General features: G+C 36.3%; 1 protein-coding gene across 3 annotated transcripts; it reads left to right on the forward strand.

Moving 5' to 3' along the window:
- The first annotated feature begins 1,172 nt into the window (after positions 1–1,172).
- LOC105037214 (uncharacterized) lies at positions 1,173–12,011 on the forward strand. Of its 3 annotated transcripts, none has more exons than XR_012135760.1 (8): positions 1,173–3,076; positions 3,373–3,428; positions 8,370–8,645; positions 9,014–9,250; positions 9,475–9,594; positions 9,764–9,892; positions 10,885–11,021; positions 11,571–12,011. XR_012135760.1 is itself a non-coding variant. In XM_073246359.1 (8 exons), exons 1-8 carry the CDS (start codon positions 1,333–1,335, stop codon positions 11,680–11,682), a joined length of 2,730 nt encoding a protein of 909 aa, XP_073102460.1. In that variant the 5' UTR covers positions 1,173–1,332; the 3' UTR covers positions 11,683–12,011. The 3 variants fall into 3 exon arrangements, 2 of the variants coding, with proteins under 2 accessions (XP_073102460.1, XP_010911209.1); XM_073246359.1 differs by having other exon boundaries at positions 10,885–10,940; XM_010912907.4 differs by lacking the exon at positions 10,885–11,021 and having other exon boundaries at positions 1,174–3,076.
- Positions 12,012–16,310: the final 4,299 nt, after the last annotated feature.

The following is a 16,310-nucleotide window of genomic DNA, read 5'->3' on the forward strand; positions in this document are numbered from 1 at the left end:
TAGAAGTTCGGATGGAGTCCGGCTCTCGTAGGAGTTTGGATGAATTCCGCTTATTGTAGAAGCTCGGAGTAGAGTCCCGACTGGTGGAGCCTGTCTCGTTGTAGAAGTTCGTCTGTGATCCATTTACTGTAGAAGTTTGGCTGGGATCCAGCTCTTGTAGGAGCTCGGATGAAATCTGGAAGACGGTCGACCGCCGTAGAAACTTGGATGGAGTCTGGTTACTGTAGAAATCCTACTGTCGGAGAAGTTCGGACATTGACGAAGTTTGGAAGAAGTTTGAAATAAAGTCGTCTGTGGCCGGAAGAAGTCTGGAAGAGATTCGGAGAATAGTCGATCACTGTAGAAAATCGGCTGATAGTGAAGCTCGGAAAGCGCTTGGAGCAGCCCGATAGATGAATGGAGGAAATCATTATCGGAGAAGTCCGAATGGTATTATGGAAGCTCGGACGGTCGGGAGAGTTCGGAAAGATGCCACACAGAGTTGAAAGTCGGAAGAGCTCTGGAAGGATCGGCCTTTTACCAACTTTGGCTGGGGTTATTTTATACCCAACAAAACTCAATCTCTTGGACTACTTGAAACATCACAAAAATAATTTCCAGAGATAGAAAACACATTAGTAGTCCCCTCAAATAGTTTGTGATCATCAAAATCAATTCTTGGAGCAACAATTATTTCTACTAAAAACTGACTATCAAGTATATGTTTTGGTTATGTTGTCACATCTCATGTTTTTGTTATATCATTAAAAAATTATATCAGATTCATCCCTACGTTGTTTTGTATCTATAAAACTTATGTAATTTATGTGAACTCCTCCTGTTAATAAAATTTTGCTTCATTTTAATATAAAAAAAAATATATTTTATGAAAAATATTATTAGTGTGTTCCATATTTTTAAAAAAAATTTAAATTTGTAATGAACCATCCAAATTTAATATTTACACCGACAAACACGACTCACACCGTAAAATAAATTTAAAAACCCAAATTCATATATTTGGTGGTTTCCAACGTACCTTCTTTAATCGCATAGTATCATATTTTATGATGATTTAATTTTCAAAATTTAGTAATTTTAAATACAGTTATGTTTTTTTTAGTATATTTGGATCATGATTCATAAATAAATTTTAAATTTATGCATCCTAATATGTATTTTATTATGTTAAATTCCCCCACATCGGTCAGCCGGCGCTCCCGGTGGCGGGTATGGTCCTGCAGGGAAGCTCTCGTTGTCCTTCCCGCCAGCACGAAAGCAGCAGCATCCATCTCCGAGTCATCTAAACTTCCAAGCTCTCTCTCTCTCTCTCCCCCTCTGCTAAAAAGGAATATGGAGTCGGCAATCGAGCTGCCGGAGTGCCCGGTGTGCCTGCAGGCCTACGACTGGACGGAGACGGTGCCGCGGGTGCTGGCATGCGGGCACTCGGCGTGCGAGGCGTGCCTGGCCGCCCTTCCCATCCCTCGCCCCAACCTCCCCGACGCCGTCCGCTGCCCCGCCTGCACCCAGCTCGTCCCCCTCCCCCGCTCCCATGGCCCCTCCGCCCTCCCCAAAAACCTCGACCTCCTCCGCTTCTCCTCCTCCTCCTCCTCTCCTTCCCCAGTCCCCAAATCCAAACCCAATCCCAATCCCAATCCATCCCCTTCGCCGGACTTCCTCACTCTCCCCTGGACGCAATCCCTCCTCCCTGCCTGGAAGCACTCCATCCTCCCCCAAGACGCCCTCTCCCGAACCTCGGTCGGAGCAGCAACGACGACAGACATCTCGACGGCTACCATCTCTTCACCTCTCGGCCGGCCCTGGTGCTTCCGGAAAAACCAGCGAGTGAGCCTGTTTCCCATCAACACTTCTCCTTTTTCTTCTTCTCTGTCTTCCACCGAGCCGTCCCAGTGGTTTCGGCTAAGCTACACGATGCGCGTGTTGGAAGCTCTCTATCAGTTGGGAGATGGGGTGAGAGACGAATTGGGTTTTCTTGTGGATGCCTCTATAAGGCATCAGCGGGGATTATGTAAAGTTTTCGGGTTGTGGATGGGTGGGGAACAGGAAAACTCTCGCCTTTGCTTAGTTTGTGAGAGGTTTGATCGCAGTCTCGCCGATGTGTTGAGAGAGGGGAAGATGTTTGGTGGTGGTGGAGGAGTGGATAGTGGGGATCCTTTGTATAATTTTGGGATGGTGGGCATGGAGTTGTGTGAGGCGGTGATGGGTTTGCATTCGCAAGGGGTGGTTTGTGGCTGCTTGGCGCTGTCCTGCTTTTTCTTCGATGATTTCGGGCACTGTCTTCTTGATGTCAATCAGGTTTTGCTATCAGGGAGGGGAATTCGGGAGGATGTTGGTGCTATGGATTTCAGAAAAGGCTGTGATGGTCCCAACTTGGCTGAGAGCACAGCTTTTATAAGCCCAGAGGTGCTTTTTTCATTGTTCCGAAAGGATGTTGCTAATGACTCTGGTTTTGATGCCTCAGTGGGATATGGCTCGGATGTTTGGTCGTTGGCTTGTATATTGGTCATGATTCTTCTGGGCAACGCCAATCTGGCAGCAGAACTAGTTGAAAGTTTCTCTGGCATCCTTGCAGAAGGAGGTTGCAAAAATTTTGCTGAGGTATATGATGTTTGGAAGGAGAATGCAATCTCCAAGTTGGAAGCTTTATTATTGGACAGAAAGTTGGAGTCGCTGCTCCAGATTCTTGCTTCCTGTTTGAGTTATCAACCAGAGAGCCGTCCTCGAGTGATTGATATTTGGCATTGTATTTGCAGCCTGTTCACCAACACTTGTGCTGATGATTCAGCTGCTTCTGATGTTCTGGTGGGCAAGGAGAATGTTTTATGTTGGTTAGTTCTTGGGAGAATATGTTCCCTGCTACATAAAGAAGCTGACAGCATTTTGCCAAGTCAAGGGAATGACAACATCTCTGGAGATATTCCAGATGAAGACATGTTGGGTAGCAATGAAAGCAATGCTGATCACTTGCAGCAGGGGCAAGATGACAGTAACCTAGACAAGGGGCTGCATGATGGTGGTCTTAGATCTGTCACTCTTCAAGGTCATCATGACTGTGTGACAGGATTGGCGATTGGAGGTATAAACTAATTTTCTGTTGTATGATTGCTTATTCGTTCATTAGTTCAGTTATTTGAGATTTCTTATATATATATATTGGATGATTGCTTATTGTTTCATTGGTTTAGTCATTTGAGATTTCTTATATATTCTTTGATGATGTCTTTATCTTGCTTATGATAATCACATGTTCTGTTTCTTTTCTGATATTTGTGATATTAACTGTATTTAAAAGAGAATTATTTCGCAGATCATCTTGGCCAATTATCTGCCATGCTGGAGGTTTAATCTTATGTCAATTTTTACCTTTTGCAGGGGGGTTTTTGTTGAGCTCTTCTTTTGATAAAACAATCAATGTATGGTCCCTGCAGGTATACTCTTGCAAAAAGTTCCTTTTTTTCTGAATGATTGATATTGACATTGCTGAAGTATTCTTATAAGAATCGAAAGACTAACAAATTTCTAATGAAATTTGATACGGTAATGTCTTTTCCCTTGTACGGAACCAAAAACAGAAACTTATCATGCACTTTCTATTACTGTATGATAAAATTTTTCATAGTGTGTTTCCTTTATAATGCAGTTCTTACATAAACAAAGAGATAGAATAACAATCTAGGATCCCTTAGTATTTCCTTCACTGGAATTTATACCCCGCTTTCAAAAGTAGAACTGCAAAAACATCATGAGCAATTCCTTCCCCTGCTTAAAGTCATATTAGGTTTTAACTCATGTTTTGGGTTTCTAAGTAGGAATTACAAAGTTTAATCTATTTTTTGTCAAAGGTTCCTTGAAGAATTTTGTTCGTCACCATAAAAGGCCAACATATTACTACTCGTTGAGTTTTTTTATGCCTTGCCTAGTAACATCAATATCTAGACTCTTTACCAACTGGGGGAACCTTGTAGAATTGTTCCCTGTTTGCATGAACTTAAACTGCATAGCTAGCCATCTACGTTTCATGGAAAGCCCTTTTCTCATCCCAAGATATGTTGGCTAATGGTAGTTACCAGTTCAAAGGCTTGTAATTGAGCTAAGAGCCTCTTGAAAACTAGGCTTGTTGGTAAAATTATGTGAACAGGAAGACCTAGTTGACAGATTTATGCTAGCAAATTGAAAACTAGCATTGATATTTAATTATTTATCATCCACTCTTGAGAAAACTTAATGCTCATAATGTAGCAAACATTAATTATCACAAAATGTTTGAAGCAGGATCATTTGGACACCCCTACCATCAAAAAGATACCAAGTCAACAATATGAAAATTGTGTATGGCTTATGTTGCTTCATTTTTTGGAATGGAAACAAAACTCTACTTCTAACCCCTTAGGAGTGAAAAAGAATCATGAAGGAAGAAGCAATAATTGAAGTTGACTATGTTTTGCTAGTTGGAAACAAATCACCATGAACAAAGACATGAAGCTTGAATGGAAAATAATAATGTCATATGGGGACAAGTTGATGTTTAAGAATTTAAAGGCTGCATATTTTACTGAAGCAAACAATTTGAATTGGTTTTTGATGTGATTCACATGCATGGCAGCATCATGAAGGATTGTGCATAGGTAGGAACACTGATGAGCTAAAGAAGTATGTATTTGTGGTTGACTGATTTTAAGTCGATGGCTAATCATAAAACATTTGTGTTTTCTTTGATCATATCTTGATCCAATAAAACCAAAAACATAGGACAAGTGTTAGTTAATGCTGAGCCAGCAGACCAACCTTATTGGTAAGATCAAAATGCAACACAATGTGTTTGTCTTGTATACGTGAGCATAAAATAAACTTGAAATTGTTAATATATTTGCTGCATTTTGGCAGTGTAGGTTAAAAATGAGTAAATTAACCAAAAGAGCCTTAACTGAGGCAAATTATATGAGATGATTTGTTCATATCCAACATAGGCTAACGAACTTTCTGTGGACAGGCTTAAGTGATGCCATTGGAGAAAAAGAATACTTGGAAGAATTGATGTTGAGGACTTTGAATGTGATCTTCATGTTAGAGGACTAAGCCTTGGATAGGAATTTATGTCAAGTTAGGGCTCATAAACTGGATTTGTAGTTGTTACTGGGCTTGTCATCTTATGCTTCTTTCTTGAGAATTTCAGTATATTTCTGAGGTTATCTTGAGTTTGCATGCAAGAATATTTAGGTGTCCGTAAGTACTTATCGAACCACTCATGTGTGGAATATTTATTTTATGAGAGCTTCACTAGGACCATGGACCACATATTTGATGTTTCATGTAGATTAGCACCATCAAATACATTATGAAAATCATGATTTTTCTGGGCAATGCTATTATTTACTTCTATTTGATTTGACATGTGCTCATGGATTTGATCCTTGTGATAATTTTTTTTTTTTGAAGATAAGACATTGAATGATGTAGCTCATGATCTTTGTTATGTCATTCTAGACTGTGTATTTGCCATATGATGTTCAAATCATAGATCTGAATGGCTTCTTTGTGAAAGGATTCAGTAGATGCCTAGACAGCCTTGAATCAGATCTTTCTCAAAAGTGCTAAGATATTCCTGTTGTTTGACATCCAAGTCTTGGAATCTCTTTCTGAAAATTCAACCATGGGAACAAAGGAATGTTCAGAGGTAATCAGACCACCCATGGTCAAATAAATTGATCAAAAGAGAAAAACTTTGGAAAGGAAAAAGAAAAGGAAGAAGTAAATCAAGGACTCATTTCGTTGTTTTTCTTCCCTGCAAAAATTGAACTCATTATCCCTTCCTATATCCCTTAAAGATCTTCCAAGATACCATGTAGCAATTCATCTAACAATTAGAACCACTTGGACAGAAATAAAATTTAAAAAAAAGGTTCTAGGTTGGACTGCTTGACTGGGGCAGAATGAACAGTGGAAGGGGCAGCCAGCCCTTCCTCTTTTACAGGCTCATGCATGGCCCTCAATCTGTTCAATCTAGACTAATTAAAAGTTAACTTGGCTTGGCTAGGCCTAGCTAAAATTTGAAAATCTAAACAAAATTGTATAGATAACCTATATTATGAGTCCCTCAAAAAACCTTGCCCCTTCACTGTTTTTCCTTTCTTTATCCAATGATCCCAACCTCTTTCTCACTCTCTACCCTCACCATAGTTACACACCAAACATAAAGGTGTGGCTCCTTCCACTACTATCCCTTTTTCTCTCTTTCTGTATGTGTGTGTGTACTTGCCACAGCATGCACCCCTACTACCACCATTTCCCATCCAAATCATATTATTCAATAACTGCCACTGGCTCCCTCAACACAATGACCAAGAATTGCACTCCCTCCCTCCCTTCCACTCTCCATATCAATTGAGAGAATCAGGCTGGGATGCTTTTGAGAGCATTTGACTCCAAATGCTTCATAGTCAAAAAAAATGAAGAACCTTTCAAGATAAAAATCAGCACCACTGATCATTATCTAAGATATAAAATGCTTGGAGGCTAAAAACTTTTTATTCTGGAGGTCTCTTGCTTGTACATCAAGTTGGCAAAAAATGAATGGCGACAATATAGCTAGTGAGCAAAAACATAGAATGAGCCATATAGTTTGCAATTCCAAACTGTTGATCTTGATATAAATATTTTAAAACATATGCATATCAAATTTGAGCTAATTTGGATATTTTTAAACTATAGAACAAACTGAAACATGATGCATCATTGAGTTGTCAATCTTCTTTTCATTTGATGCATGGGTAAAAGACCTTAAAAATTTATGATTTTTGGTTTGTGGTCAATTCAAATGTTGCGGACCACGATCAACGGCGTTGAGTTTTCATTGTCATTAACTAGGAAGCATTTTGAGCTAAATGCTTTCAAATGCATCGCATCCCCCCCTCCTCTCTCCACACACACACAACATGCATAGATATATATTATATATATGCATGCCTCATGGTTATGAATGTGGAACGAGGATCAACTTGTGACCTAGGGTTCAATTGGGTTGGGTTGAGTTGGTCTCACCAAGGCATTTCACAGCCAAGTTGAGATAGCCATGCTAGTGTGTTGGCTATTGATGCTGAGCTTTGATTTGACCCTTACAAGTTGGTGCCTAGGCTTGCTCCTCTTTTTTTTTTCTCTCTCTTCTTCTATCATTTCCTTATTTTCCTTTATTTTCCCTTCTTTCATCTTTTTTTCTCCCCAATCCTTTTATTTGCCTCTTCTCCTTTTGTTTCTCCCTCCATTTCTTCTTTCACTGTTCCTAAAGGGAGTGTCAAAAAAAAAAAATCATATGAACCCAAACCGGCTGTACTATATCATACCGATAAGGTACCAATATCATACTAAGGTTTTGTTTGGTATATGAACTGAACTGGTCCATACCAGTCTAAATCAAGCAAAGTGGCCCTGTACGAACCAGTATTGACCCATACCATCCAGTTTCGGACTATATCGTGGCTTGGAGTGGGAAAAGTGTTGAGAGCTTGTGTCAGGTGCATACCATACTATACCTATCATTACTAGTATAGTTCTAGGTACCAATATCATGACCTTAGGGAGTCATATCTCCCTTTCATGTCTTACTGTTTTTTCTTATTAAATGAATTGGGCCTGTTGATCGAAGGCGTGGATAAGTCAGGTACTAATTAGGATAAAAATAAGCATAAAGACAAGGCTTGTGAGATTTAATTTTAATTGTCTAACCATAAATGGCTTCAAAGTTCACTAGAACTCTAAGAACTAAAAAAAACCATACACATGTAAATTCAACTCAATGTGCAATAATTAACATCTAAATGAAATTATGGTGAGCCTAGACCCTCTTTCATGCTATAGGTCTGATCCTCCACTTAATCCACATTAGGAAGTCCTATAAAACTTGACAAGGAGTGGTGGTTTATATCCACTAATTATATTGACATGTGTCGCACGAATTATATTAGTGATTCTCTAGTTTCCAATATGTGGAGATATTCTATTGATTTAATCAATCAGATATATTTTTATTGTTCAAATTTATATTCAATTGATTGGTACCTGGGAACAAATCCTTGTATAAATTTTATATAGTTGAGCAATTGAATATAGATATGTCATATGACTGATCGCTTGGATATTAGTGCAGAGATTTGAGAACTTCTTGGCGATTCCGATTGTTTTATTGCATGTTGATTCCATATTATAAAAATTTACCATAAAAAGTATTTATATGGATGGATGGTAACTTAGAGGTGGTTTTGCCTTTCCTTTTTTCCCTCCTGTGTTTTTGCCTTTTCTTGGTTTGTATATTTTCAAAATAAAACAGCCTGCTCTTTACCTTCTTTAGTCATTAACTTCATGCATGTCTCATGCAGGACTTTTCTCATATACAATCTTGGAGTGGTCATGAGCATAGAGTCATGGCTATAGTTGTTGTGGATGATACAAGCCAGCCGATTTGTATAAGTGGTGATAGTGGGAGTGGTATTTTCATCTGGACCATTAGCACCTCTCTTGGGAAAGAACCATTGAAGAAATGGTACGAGCACAATGATTGGCGGTATAGTGGCATCCATTCTTTGGCTGTCTCAGCAACAGGGTTCCTATATAGTGGTAGTGGGGACAAGTCCATAAAAGCTTGGTCTTTGCAGGTTATATTCCTCAATCTGACTGCATACTAGTATTACATGATGCTCTTCCTTTGCTGAAGACAGGTCCTTTTATATTTGTATTTTTGATTTAGAAAACAAAAGAAATGTCTTCTATGTTAAGTAAAACTAGTTTCTACCTCAGAATCCACATAATTATCTCTTACTAGGTGATACCTAACAATTAACATATCTTTTTTGTACTTTTCTCAATCACTAGTTTATTTTTCTTTATGAAGTTGCATTTCTTTAAGGCCTCAACGTTAGATTTTGATTAATTTTTAGATATTTATTAAATGTAAACTATTTTCTAACCAATTATCTGGGAATTTCTATTATAACTTGTTCTTTTTGCTTCCTCTTATTTCCAGGATTACTCCCTTTCATGCACCCTGACAGGTCACAAGTCAACTGTTTCTTCTTTAGCAGTGGCTGATGGGATTCTTTACAGTGGAAGTTGGGATGGAACCATACGTTTATGGTGGCTTCATGATCACAGCCCTTTGTCAATATTAGGAAATGAGACACCAGAAAATTTGGCCCCAGTTTTGTCACTTTCAATTGGTAACAATTTGCTTGTTTCATCCTACGAGAATGGTTTTCTCAAGGTTTGTGCCACTTCAGGAGCTGACATAACTCATCATTTTCTTTTTAATCGAAGAACTATCAGTACCTTGTGATGTGAATAAAATAAAGCAATAACTTTCTCTGTTTGATGCATTACTCTTCCATGTGGTGTATGATTACTAGAGCATTTGCCTTTTCTTGCATATATAATAAAATTGTGTTTATTCTTGAGAGGTTTAAGTCTTTGAATTTTTACTTTCATCAGATGTGGAGGAATGATGCACTTGTGAGATCAGAGCAAATTCAGAGCGGTGCTATTTTTGCCCTTCACTTGGACAAAAAATGGATTTTTACAGGAGGATGGGATAAAATCATCAGTATAAAGGTCTGTGGCTTCATATTGTATCACTTTATAATGGATTGGATAAATGAATTTCAAATTGCAGATGAATTTTTACTGAACATTGCTTTATGTTGTATATTTCCTAGTTTCTAGATATTGTTCTTTATATAGTTAACTTGGTTGCTTTCTCAAACACGACTCTTTTTTATAGGAATTTTCACAAAATGAGTTAGAAATGGATATTAAAACTATTGGCTCTGTTACTTGCGACTCAGTCATAACATCTCTACTGTACTGGCATGGGAAGCTTTTCGTTGGATTCTCTAATAGGGAGATCAAGGTATCTGATGAGCCTATCTTTATCTCAAAAACATTTTCCTGTAATATATTGCTCTTTGCTAGATTTCCTGTACAGCCAATTTGAAAATTGGATGAAATTTTATGCTAGAATATGCTAGGAACTGTCTGAAGTGATTCGGTGTCCTGTAGATAAACATGGTACCTTAAATGCAAGCTAGCCTCTCAGGAATGCTTCACTTTCTCATGTGTTTTTCGTCTTTAATTGCCGTAGCTTACTTTTATACATACATGCATGCATACATATATACAACTAGTAATTTTGCTACTATTATCATGAGTTTGCTAAAATGGTATATTTTAAATGTATTGTTTCCTACACCCATGCTGTGCAGAAATTAATGTAACAGGAATATTTTGGTTGAAGCTGACTTGTTATATTTTTCTTGTTGTTAAGATTTTTTTTTTTTTTTTTGTAAAAGGAATTGAATTGGATATAATTTCATAGATGGATGTCAGTAAAACTAATTATGACCTAGGAAAGTTAAGAAAGCAGACACAGGTGATGCCATTTCATAGACTGATCAGAAAGTTATACTTTCTCATTGAATTGTAATTTATGCTTAAAGAAAAACTTTTTGTCTGAAAACTTCATCTTGATATGTGATAAAGGTTTTAGTGCCTGTCATTTGTTAAGTTTCTTCCTCATTGCTATTTGCCTATCAGCTTCATGTCTAGCAGTTTCCAGTTTTTGAGAGTCCAAAATATTTTATGCTTATGTGAGTGAATTGATGGATGTTTAGAAGTTGCATAAACTGTCAAACAAATCAGTGACAATTTAGCAAGAATTGACACCATATAAATCCTATCAAGATTTTAGGGCAGTGGTACATGTTCATTATCCTGATCAAGGTAGCCAGCTATTGACTCATCATTACTTAGGCACAGAGCTCTATATAATATATTTGGATTGTTTTCTGTGCTTTTTTGTTTGTTACTCAACTGGATATCGGTAATGATACCCATGACACCCAGGTCATGATGGAGAAACCTTTATCATTGCGCCAAGGGTCACCCTCAACTGAAAATAGGTAATGCTGTCGAGTTAAAGATGAGATGAGAAGGAGATGGTGAAACTGTGATAGGTGGACTAGGATTGCAGGAGATCCAGGGTTTGTATCCCAGCAGCCAAGGGTTTATAAGGCTCCATCATCTAAGATTCCACACCTACAAATAGTTCTACAGTGCATGTCCTTGTTCTCCTGCTAATTATGATTGATTCCTTAAGCCGCAATTTGTTATATTCATATTTTGGAAGCATCTTTGCCATAACATGTGGCATATTAGTATTTCTAAGCAAATGTTCATTCTATTCTTTTTTTCATCTAAAATTTCTTAGAATGAATTTGCTCAGGAAAAAAGAAAATCCAGAGTGAATAACTCTCACCAAGCTGCTTTTGGATATGGATAACTAGCTCACAGTCTAATGCAAGCTTTATATTGACCTATCATCATGTTTCTTTTTAAGAAAGCCTTATTCTCATACAGTTATGATCATGAGAATGGTTGTTTCTTTGACATTGTTCCTTGTATATGCTAAATCTTCTCGCTTGGGCAGTCCAATGTTTTTTTTCTTTTTTTTCTTTCCCTTGGTTTGCGAGGGGGGGAAGGAGGGGTGTGGATGATAATATCTGATAACTGAGTCTTCTTCATTTCACCAGATGTACTGTTATGAATCTTGATGAGAATTGCCAAACCATGAACAGCAATGAAGGTCTCAGAAGACACCAGGATAAGATTCAGAATCAGAAGATCTATATTTGCTTCAAGTGAAGCACTAATTGAGGGTACTTGTGCTTTTATTGGCAAGTTGCAGTAAATTTCTATCTGATATAAGTGCTCTATTTTTGCCCGTGTAACGATGTATATGTACCCAGATGTAATTTAGATGAATATGATTACCACAAATTGTTATTATCTATTGGATGCCTGTAAGTGACAATGGCTCAGGGTTCAAATGTTGTTGGGTAAAGTGGTGTAATCACTGGAGCAGGCCCTGGTCACAAATTCTTTTGTTATGCATGTTGTATGTTTTGTCTAAAGAAAGGATACACACTGAACTCTTAGTGATAGAACATAAAACAAGATTTTTTTGTGCTGTATGTCAATGTTGTAAGAAAGGATCCACTCTCTGAATGTTAGTGATAATGGCCAAGGGTTCGAACAGTCTGTCCTGAGGTCCAAATGTTTTAAGTTTGCTTATTTGGTGCTATTTTTTTTTTTTTTTAAAGATATAGTCATCCCCACTATCTGCTTGTCCATATCCAATAGGGCTGAGGTGGTGGTGTCTGGTGAAGCTGTCTTGCTCCGGACTAGCAAATTTCAATTACAGATAGAGCATGCTTTGGCTAAAAATATCGTAATATACATACTTCTTTTCAATAGCTGCATTACGTTTGATTCTCACAAACTTGTCTATTTGGAGGTAGATAAGATCAAATAAAACCATGAAGAAGGAAGTATATTAGTAAATCTCAAGACATGGTATTTAAAAATAATGACTGCTGATTTGTTTTCTAAAAGCCTTGCCAGAAAGACTGTAGACCAGTTTTAGTGTGAGACGCAGGGTTTTCGGTTGTTAATTTTGGACTAAAATGTCGATTTTGTCTTCAATGGTTCATAGAAAACTGTGAGCTATGGATGAACCATTTTTCTAGAATAATTGTTAACAAGGATTAGTACACATTATGTTGTTAGCATTAAGTGAACCATTCCACCATATGTTATGTCAGGTGTGTGCGGATATAAATGCAAATGCTGTTGCCAGCGGCGAATCTAAAAAATTGTCGCCGGGGTAAATTATATATAATAAAAAGAAAAGTACATGATCTCATTGATCCAAAAAGGATTTTAGGGTGGGCTCGAGACCGACGGAGTCACGGAGCAGTGGGTGTTGGAGGAGTTGTGGAGCAGTGGCCGGTGGGCACCGATGAAGTCGTGGAGTCGCAGAGAAGAACTGAAGGAGGGTTTCATCGTTTCGGGGCTTGGACTGGAAGGAGTGTGCACCTCACTTTCTAGCTAAAAAGTGGAATATATTGTATGGAATGAGATTGCATAAAATATGGGAGAAGAAGAGGTGACCAGGTATACCCTTAGCCATGTAACTGCAGTGAAAGAGGAATGCTATTTACAATACCTAACCTTAACTTTCTCTAATTTTTCCCCTTTGAAGAGAAGCATTGCAGTCTGTAATGAATTTTTCTCATAGCATAATTTTGTAGTAGCAAGATAGCTGCTGTTGTGGTAGTCATGATCATCATATATACATAGTTAACACGTCGGCCTGCATGATGCACACAAGAGGATGCATGGGTAGTGATGATTTCACCTGATTATTTTTTATATTTATGTAACTTAAAGAGGTATATTCTCATTTTTTATCCATAAACTTTTCTTACTTCTCTTGACTAAATGAAAATGAACATCGGTTAAAATAGAAGTAGCTACTGAGTTATGAATGGACCTACAAGATATGATAACATTTTCTTCCTTTCTAATGAACATGAAAAGAGGGGTAGCGTAGCATGCATGGAGCCATGCAAAAAGGTTTGCATTATAATAATAGAGAATTAATAAAATTTGTGATGCTTTAGAAATAATATAACTTTTAAATTATTTTATTATGCTGAATGATCTGCTGCAAAATATAAATTCCTTAATAGTAGAGAATTAATAAAATTTTTGATGTTTTAGCATTTCATTATCCATCGAAAATCCACCTAACGCATTTGAGTTGGACAACAAATGGTTTATTTAGGCCGTGTGCTTGTACTATGCTAGTTGTAAAACAACGGCTCGGTCAAATTTCTCTCTTCAATAGCTGCTACTAAATATCATTATTCATTTTTACGAAGGAGAAAAGGTCATTTGTTCATGGAACAAGTAATCATATTTCTCTGGATGGCAAAAATGGGTCCTCATTAACAATAAAGTTTTCAAATATCGGCCATTACAACATTATAATTGTCCATTTTCTATAAAGCTCTTCTATCAGAAAATACATAATTTTATAATTAAATTTTAATAATTACTAATTATTGTTAATTTATTATGATGGCTGTCATAATAGGAATAAATGGTCATTATTTATCATTTCTATTGTTTTCGATAACTCTTTTGCAACTTGAATTTCTGTGGCAGTTGAAAACTAATTATTATTTTGGACACATGATGCATGCCGTTATGTTTCTTTCTTTCTCCGGTCAACATTTTTTAAATAAACACTAGTATATAACCCGCGCAATGCGCAGGATGTAGTTTTTTTTGCATTTTTTTTGGTTCTTTAAAAAGCACATCCTTTTTGAAATATTAATAAAATATTTTAATATAATTTTTTTAAATAATAAATTTAATTTTCTGAAGTGTTTGTTATTTATTTATTTTTTGGTGAGGAGAAGTCTTGGCTCGTGGATTGGGCACCTTATTTATTTATTTATATATTGGATACTATATATGAGCTAAGTCTCTAGGATTTTGTATGATAAACTATTAATTAAATCTCAGTTCGTACCATTTGCTGTATGACTGAATCCTGCATTGCACTGCTGTAATTATGTAACGGAATGATTTCAAAATCACAATTTGTTTACTCATTAATATTGTGGTTATACATGTTGTTAACTTGGTAAATCGGTTGCATCAAACGGCTCAAATCATGTCTTTACCAAAAAAAAAAATCTCAAATCATGAATTCGATCAATGTATACAGTAATTGCATCAAATGACTCAAACTTCGGATATGAGGGCATGGAGTCAACGGTCCATCTAATTGAGCTATCATCTTAACGGTGTGACGATGTATTGACGATGTATCCTTAACTAAGACTGGAATGGCTCCATTCCAAAGGGGCGGACCGCGCATGTAAATATATGTGGAAAGTGCAACATTTGACGATGACAGCACCGACATGACATGATCTACCCCTTGGTACCCACTCACTCAAATGGTGGACGTTGGTGTCCCAAAAGTATCCCTTCCACCAGCTGTCCGATGATCGGTATCCGCTGTCCTTCCAAATCTAATCTCATCAAAATAGAAGCAAGAAATTAAATCTTTGAACAAATTAGTTTCAACGTAGCTATATATACCAACCGCTTGATCACCATCTAACAGTTAGTACAATACCAGTAAATACCTTAACCTTCGGTTAACATATTATACTAACGTCATGAATCAATTATAAAAAAATTAAATATCTTTATTTGATAGATAAATATCATAAAAAAATTAATCAATTTTTCTATTGATCAATTTATTCATATTCTTATATTTTTCAAGATGAATAAATTATTTTTTTATGAATAGCATTTACTTATGGGATGAGAAAAAAATCTTATTTACCTAACGGATGGTTAAATCATTTTTCTATTAACTAGTAAAATAAATATTTAATTTTATTTTTAAAATACTCCATCGTTATTTTCAATATTTTCATCACTACGTAATAACTCGATCGTCTATTTTTTTCAAACCTAAAAAATATAATAAATATTATAAAAACTATGAATAAATTTTAGCAACTTATTTAGAAGATAGTAATACAAAAGAACATAGATAATATATTTTGAAGTCACTTTTTCATACTTAAAAGAATATAGACAAATAAATTTACTGTCTAAATATTATTTAAAAAAATTATCTAAAAAATATAGATCCTCAGATAAATTTTTTATTTATAAAAAAATAGACACTAATTTCTAAACCTGGTAACAGTGTGGGGCTGTTATTGGTTTCATAATGCTATTCATTCAATGACTACAAACGATTAATTGTGCTAATTACAGATGGGAGGGCCGTTAGACTAAGGATGGGTATGATCCATTTATATATGTGATGGCTAATTATTCTTGCAAACGAAAAGGAAAAAGATTACAAATATATGAAAAATATTTGCTTGTTGCCCATCTTACACATTAGATCCGGGAATAAAATTATTCAGAGATTCTTAAGTAAGTGTTTGAAATAAAAGAATACTTTATTAAAATTGATAATTGGATGAAACTGTTTAATGCAAATTCTATCTTTCCTAGCCTTGTTAACATCTAAATTATGGATCTCCCATCCATCCAAGGCCCTCTCTCTTTTGGATGTGCATGTTTCTCTTGTGTGTGGCTCGACGTTTTAGTTTAGATGGGCTTGGAGCTGAAAGGTACAAAATGTATAAATGATGATAAATGTAGCTGTAATTGAATGATTCTATCGATATAGAATCTCTAATTTAATATATATACAGAGAACGTATCAAATGAGAGGAGTGACTAAATGTAAGATATGAAAAAATATAATAATAATCTTTAAATCTATATCAATGATTTCGATAAATACCGCACGTATGTTAAATATATTAAAGAAGAATGAATAAATTTTAAAAATATTCAGACAGTTTGGATAACTGCATTCT

Source organism: Elaeis guineensis, chromosome 1 (assembly GCF_000442705.2).
Source record: "Elaeis guineensis isolate ETL-2024a chromosome 1, EG11, whole genome shotgun sequence".
Taxonomy (NCBI): Eukaryota; Viridiplantae; Streptophyta; class Magnoliopsida; order Arecales; family Arecaceae; genus Elaeis; species Elaeis guineensis.

Excerpts from the sequence above, each read along its gene's own strand:
- LOC105037214 (XM_073246359.1), top strand. The coding sequence starts at position 1,333 with ATGGAGTCGGCAATCGAGCTGCCGGAGTGCCCGGTGTGCCTGCAGGCC. Across the intron at positions 3,077-3,372 it reads GACAGGATTGGCGATTGGAG|GGGGGTTTTTGTTGAGCTCT; the intron begins GTATAAACTAAT and ends TACCTTTTGCAG. Across the intron at positions 9,595-9,763 it reads ATAAAATCATCAGTATAAAG|GAATTTTCACAAAATGAGTT; the intron begins GTCTGTGGCTTC and ends TCTTTTTTATAG.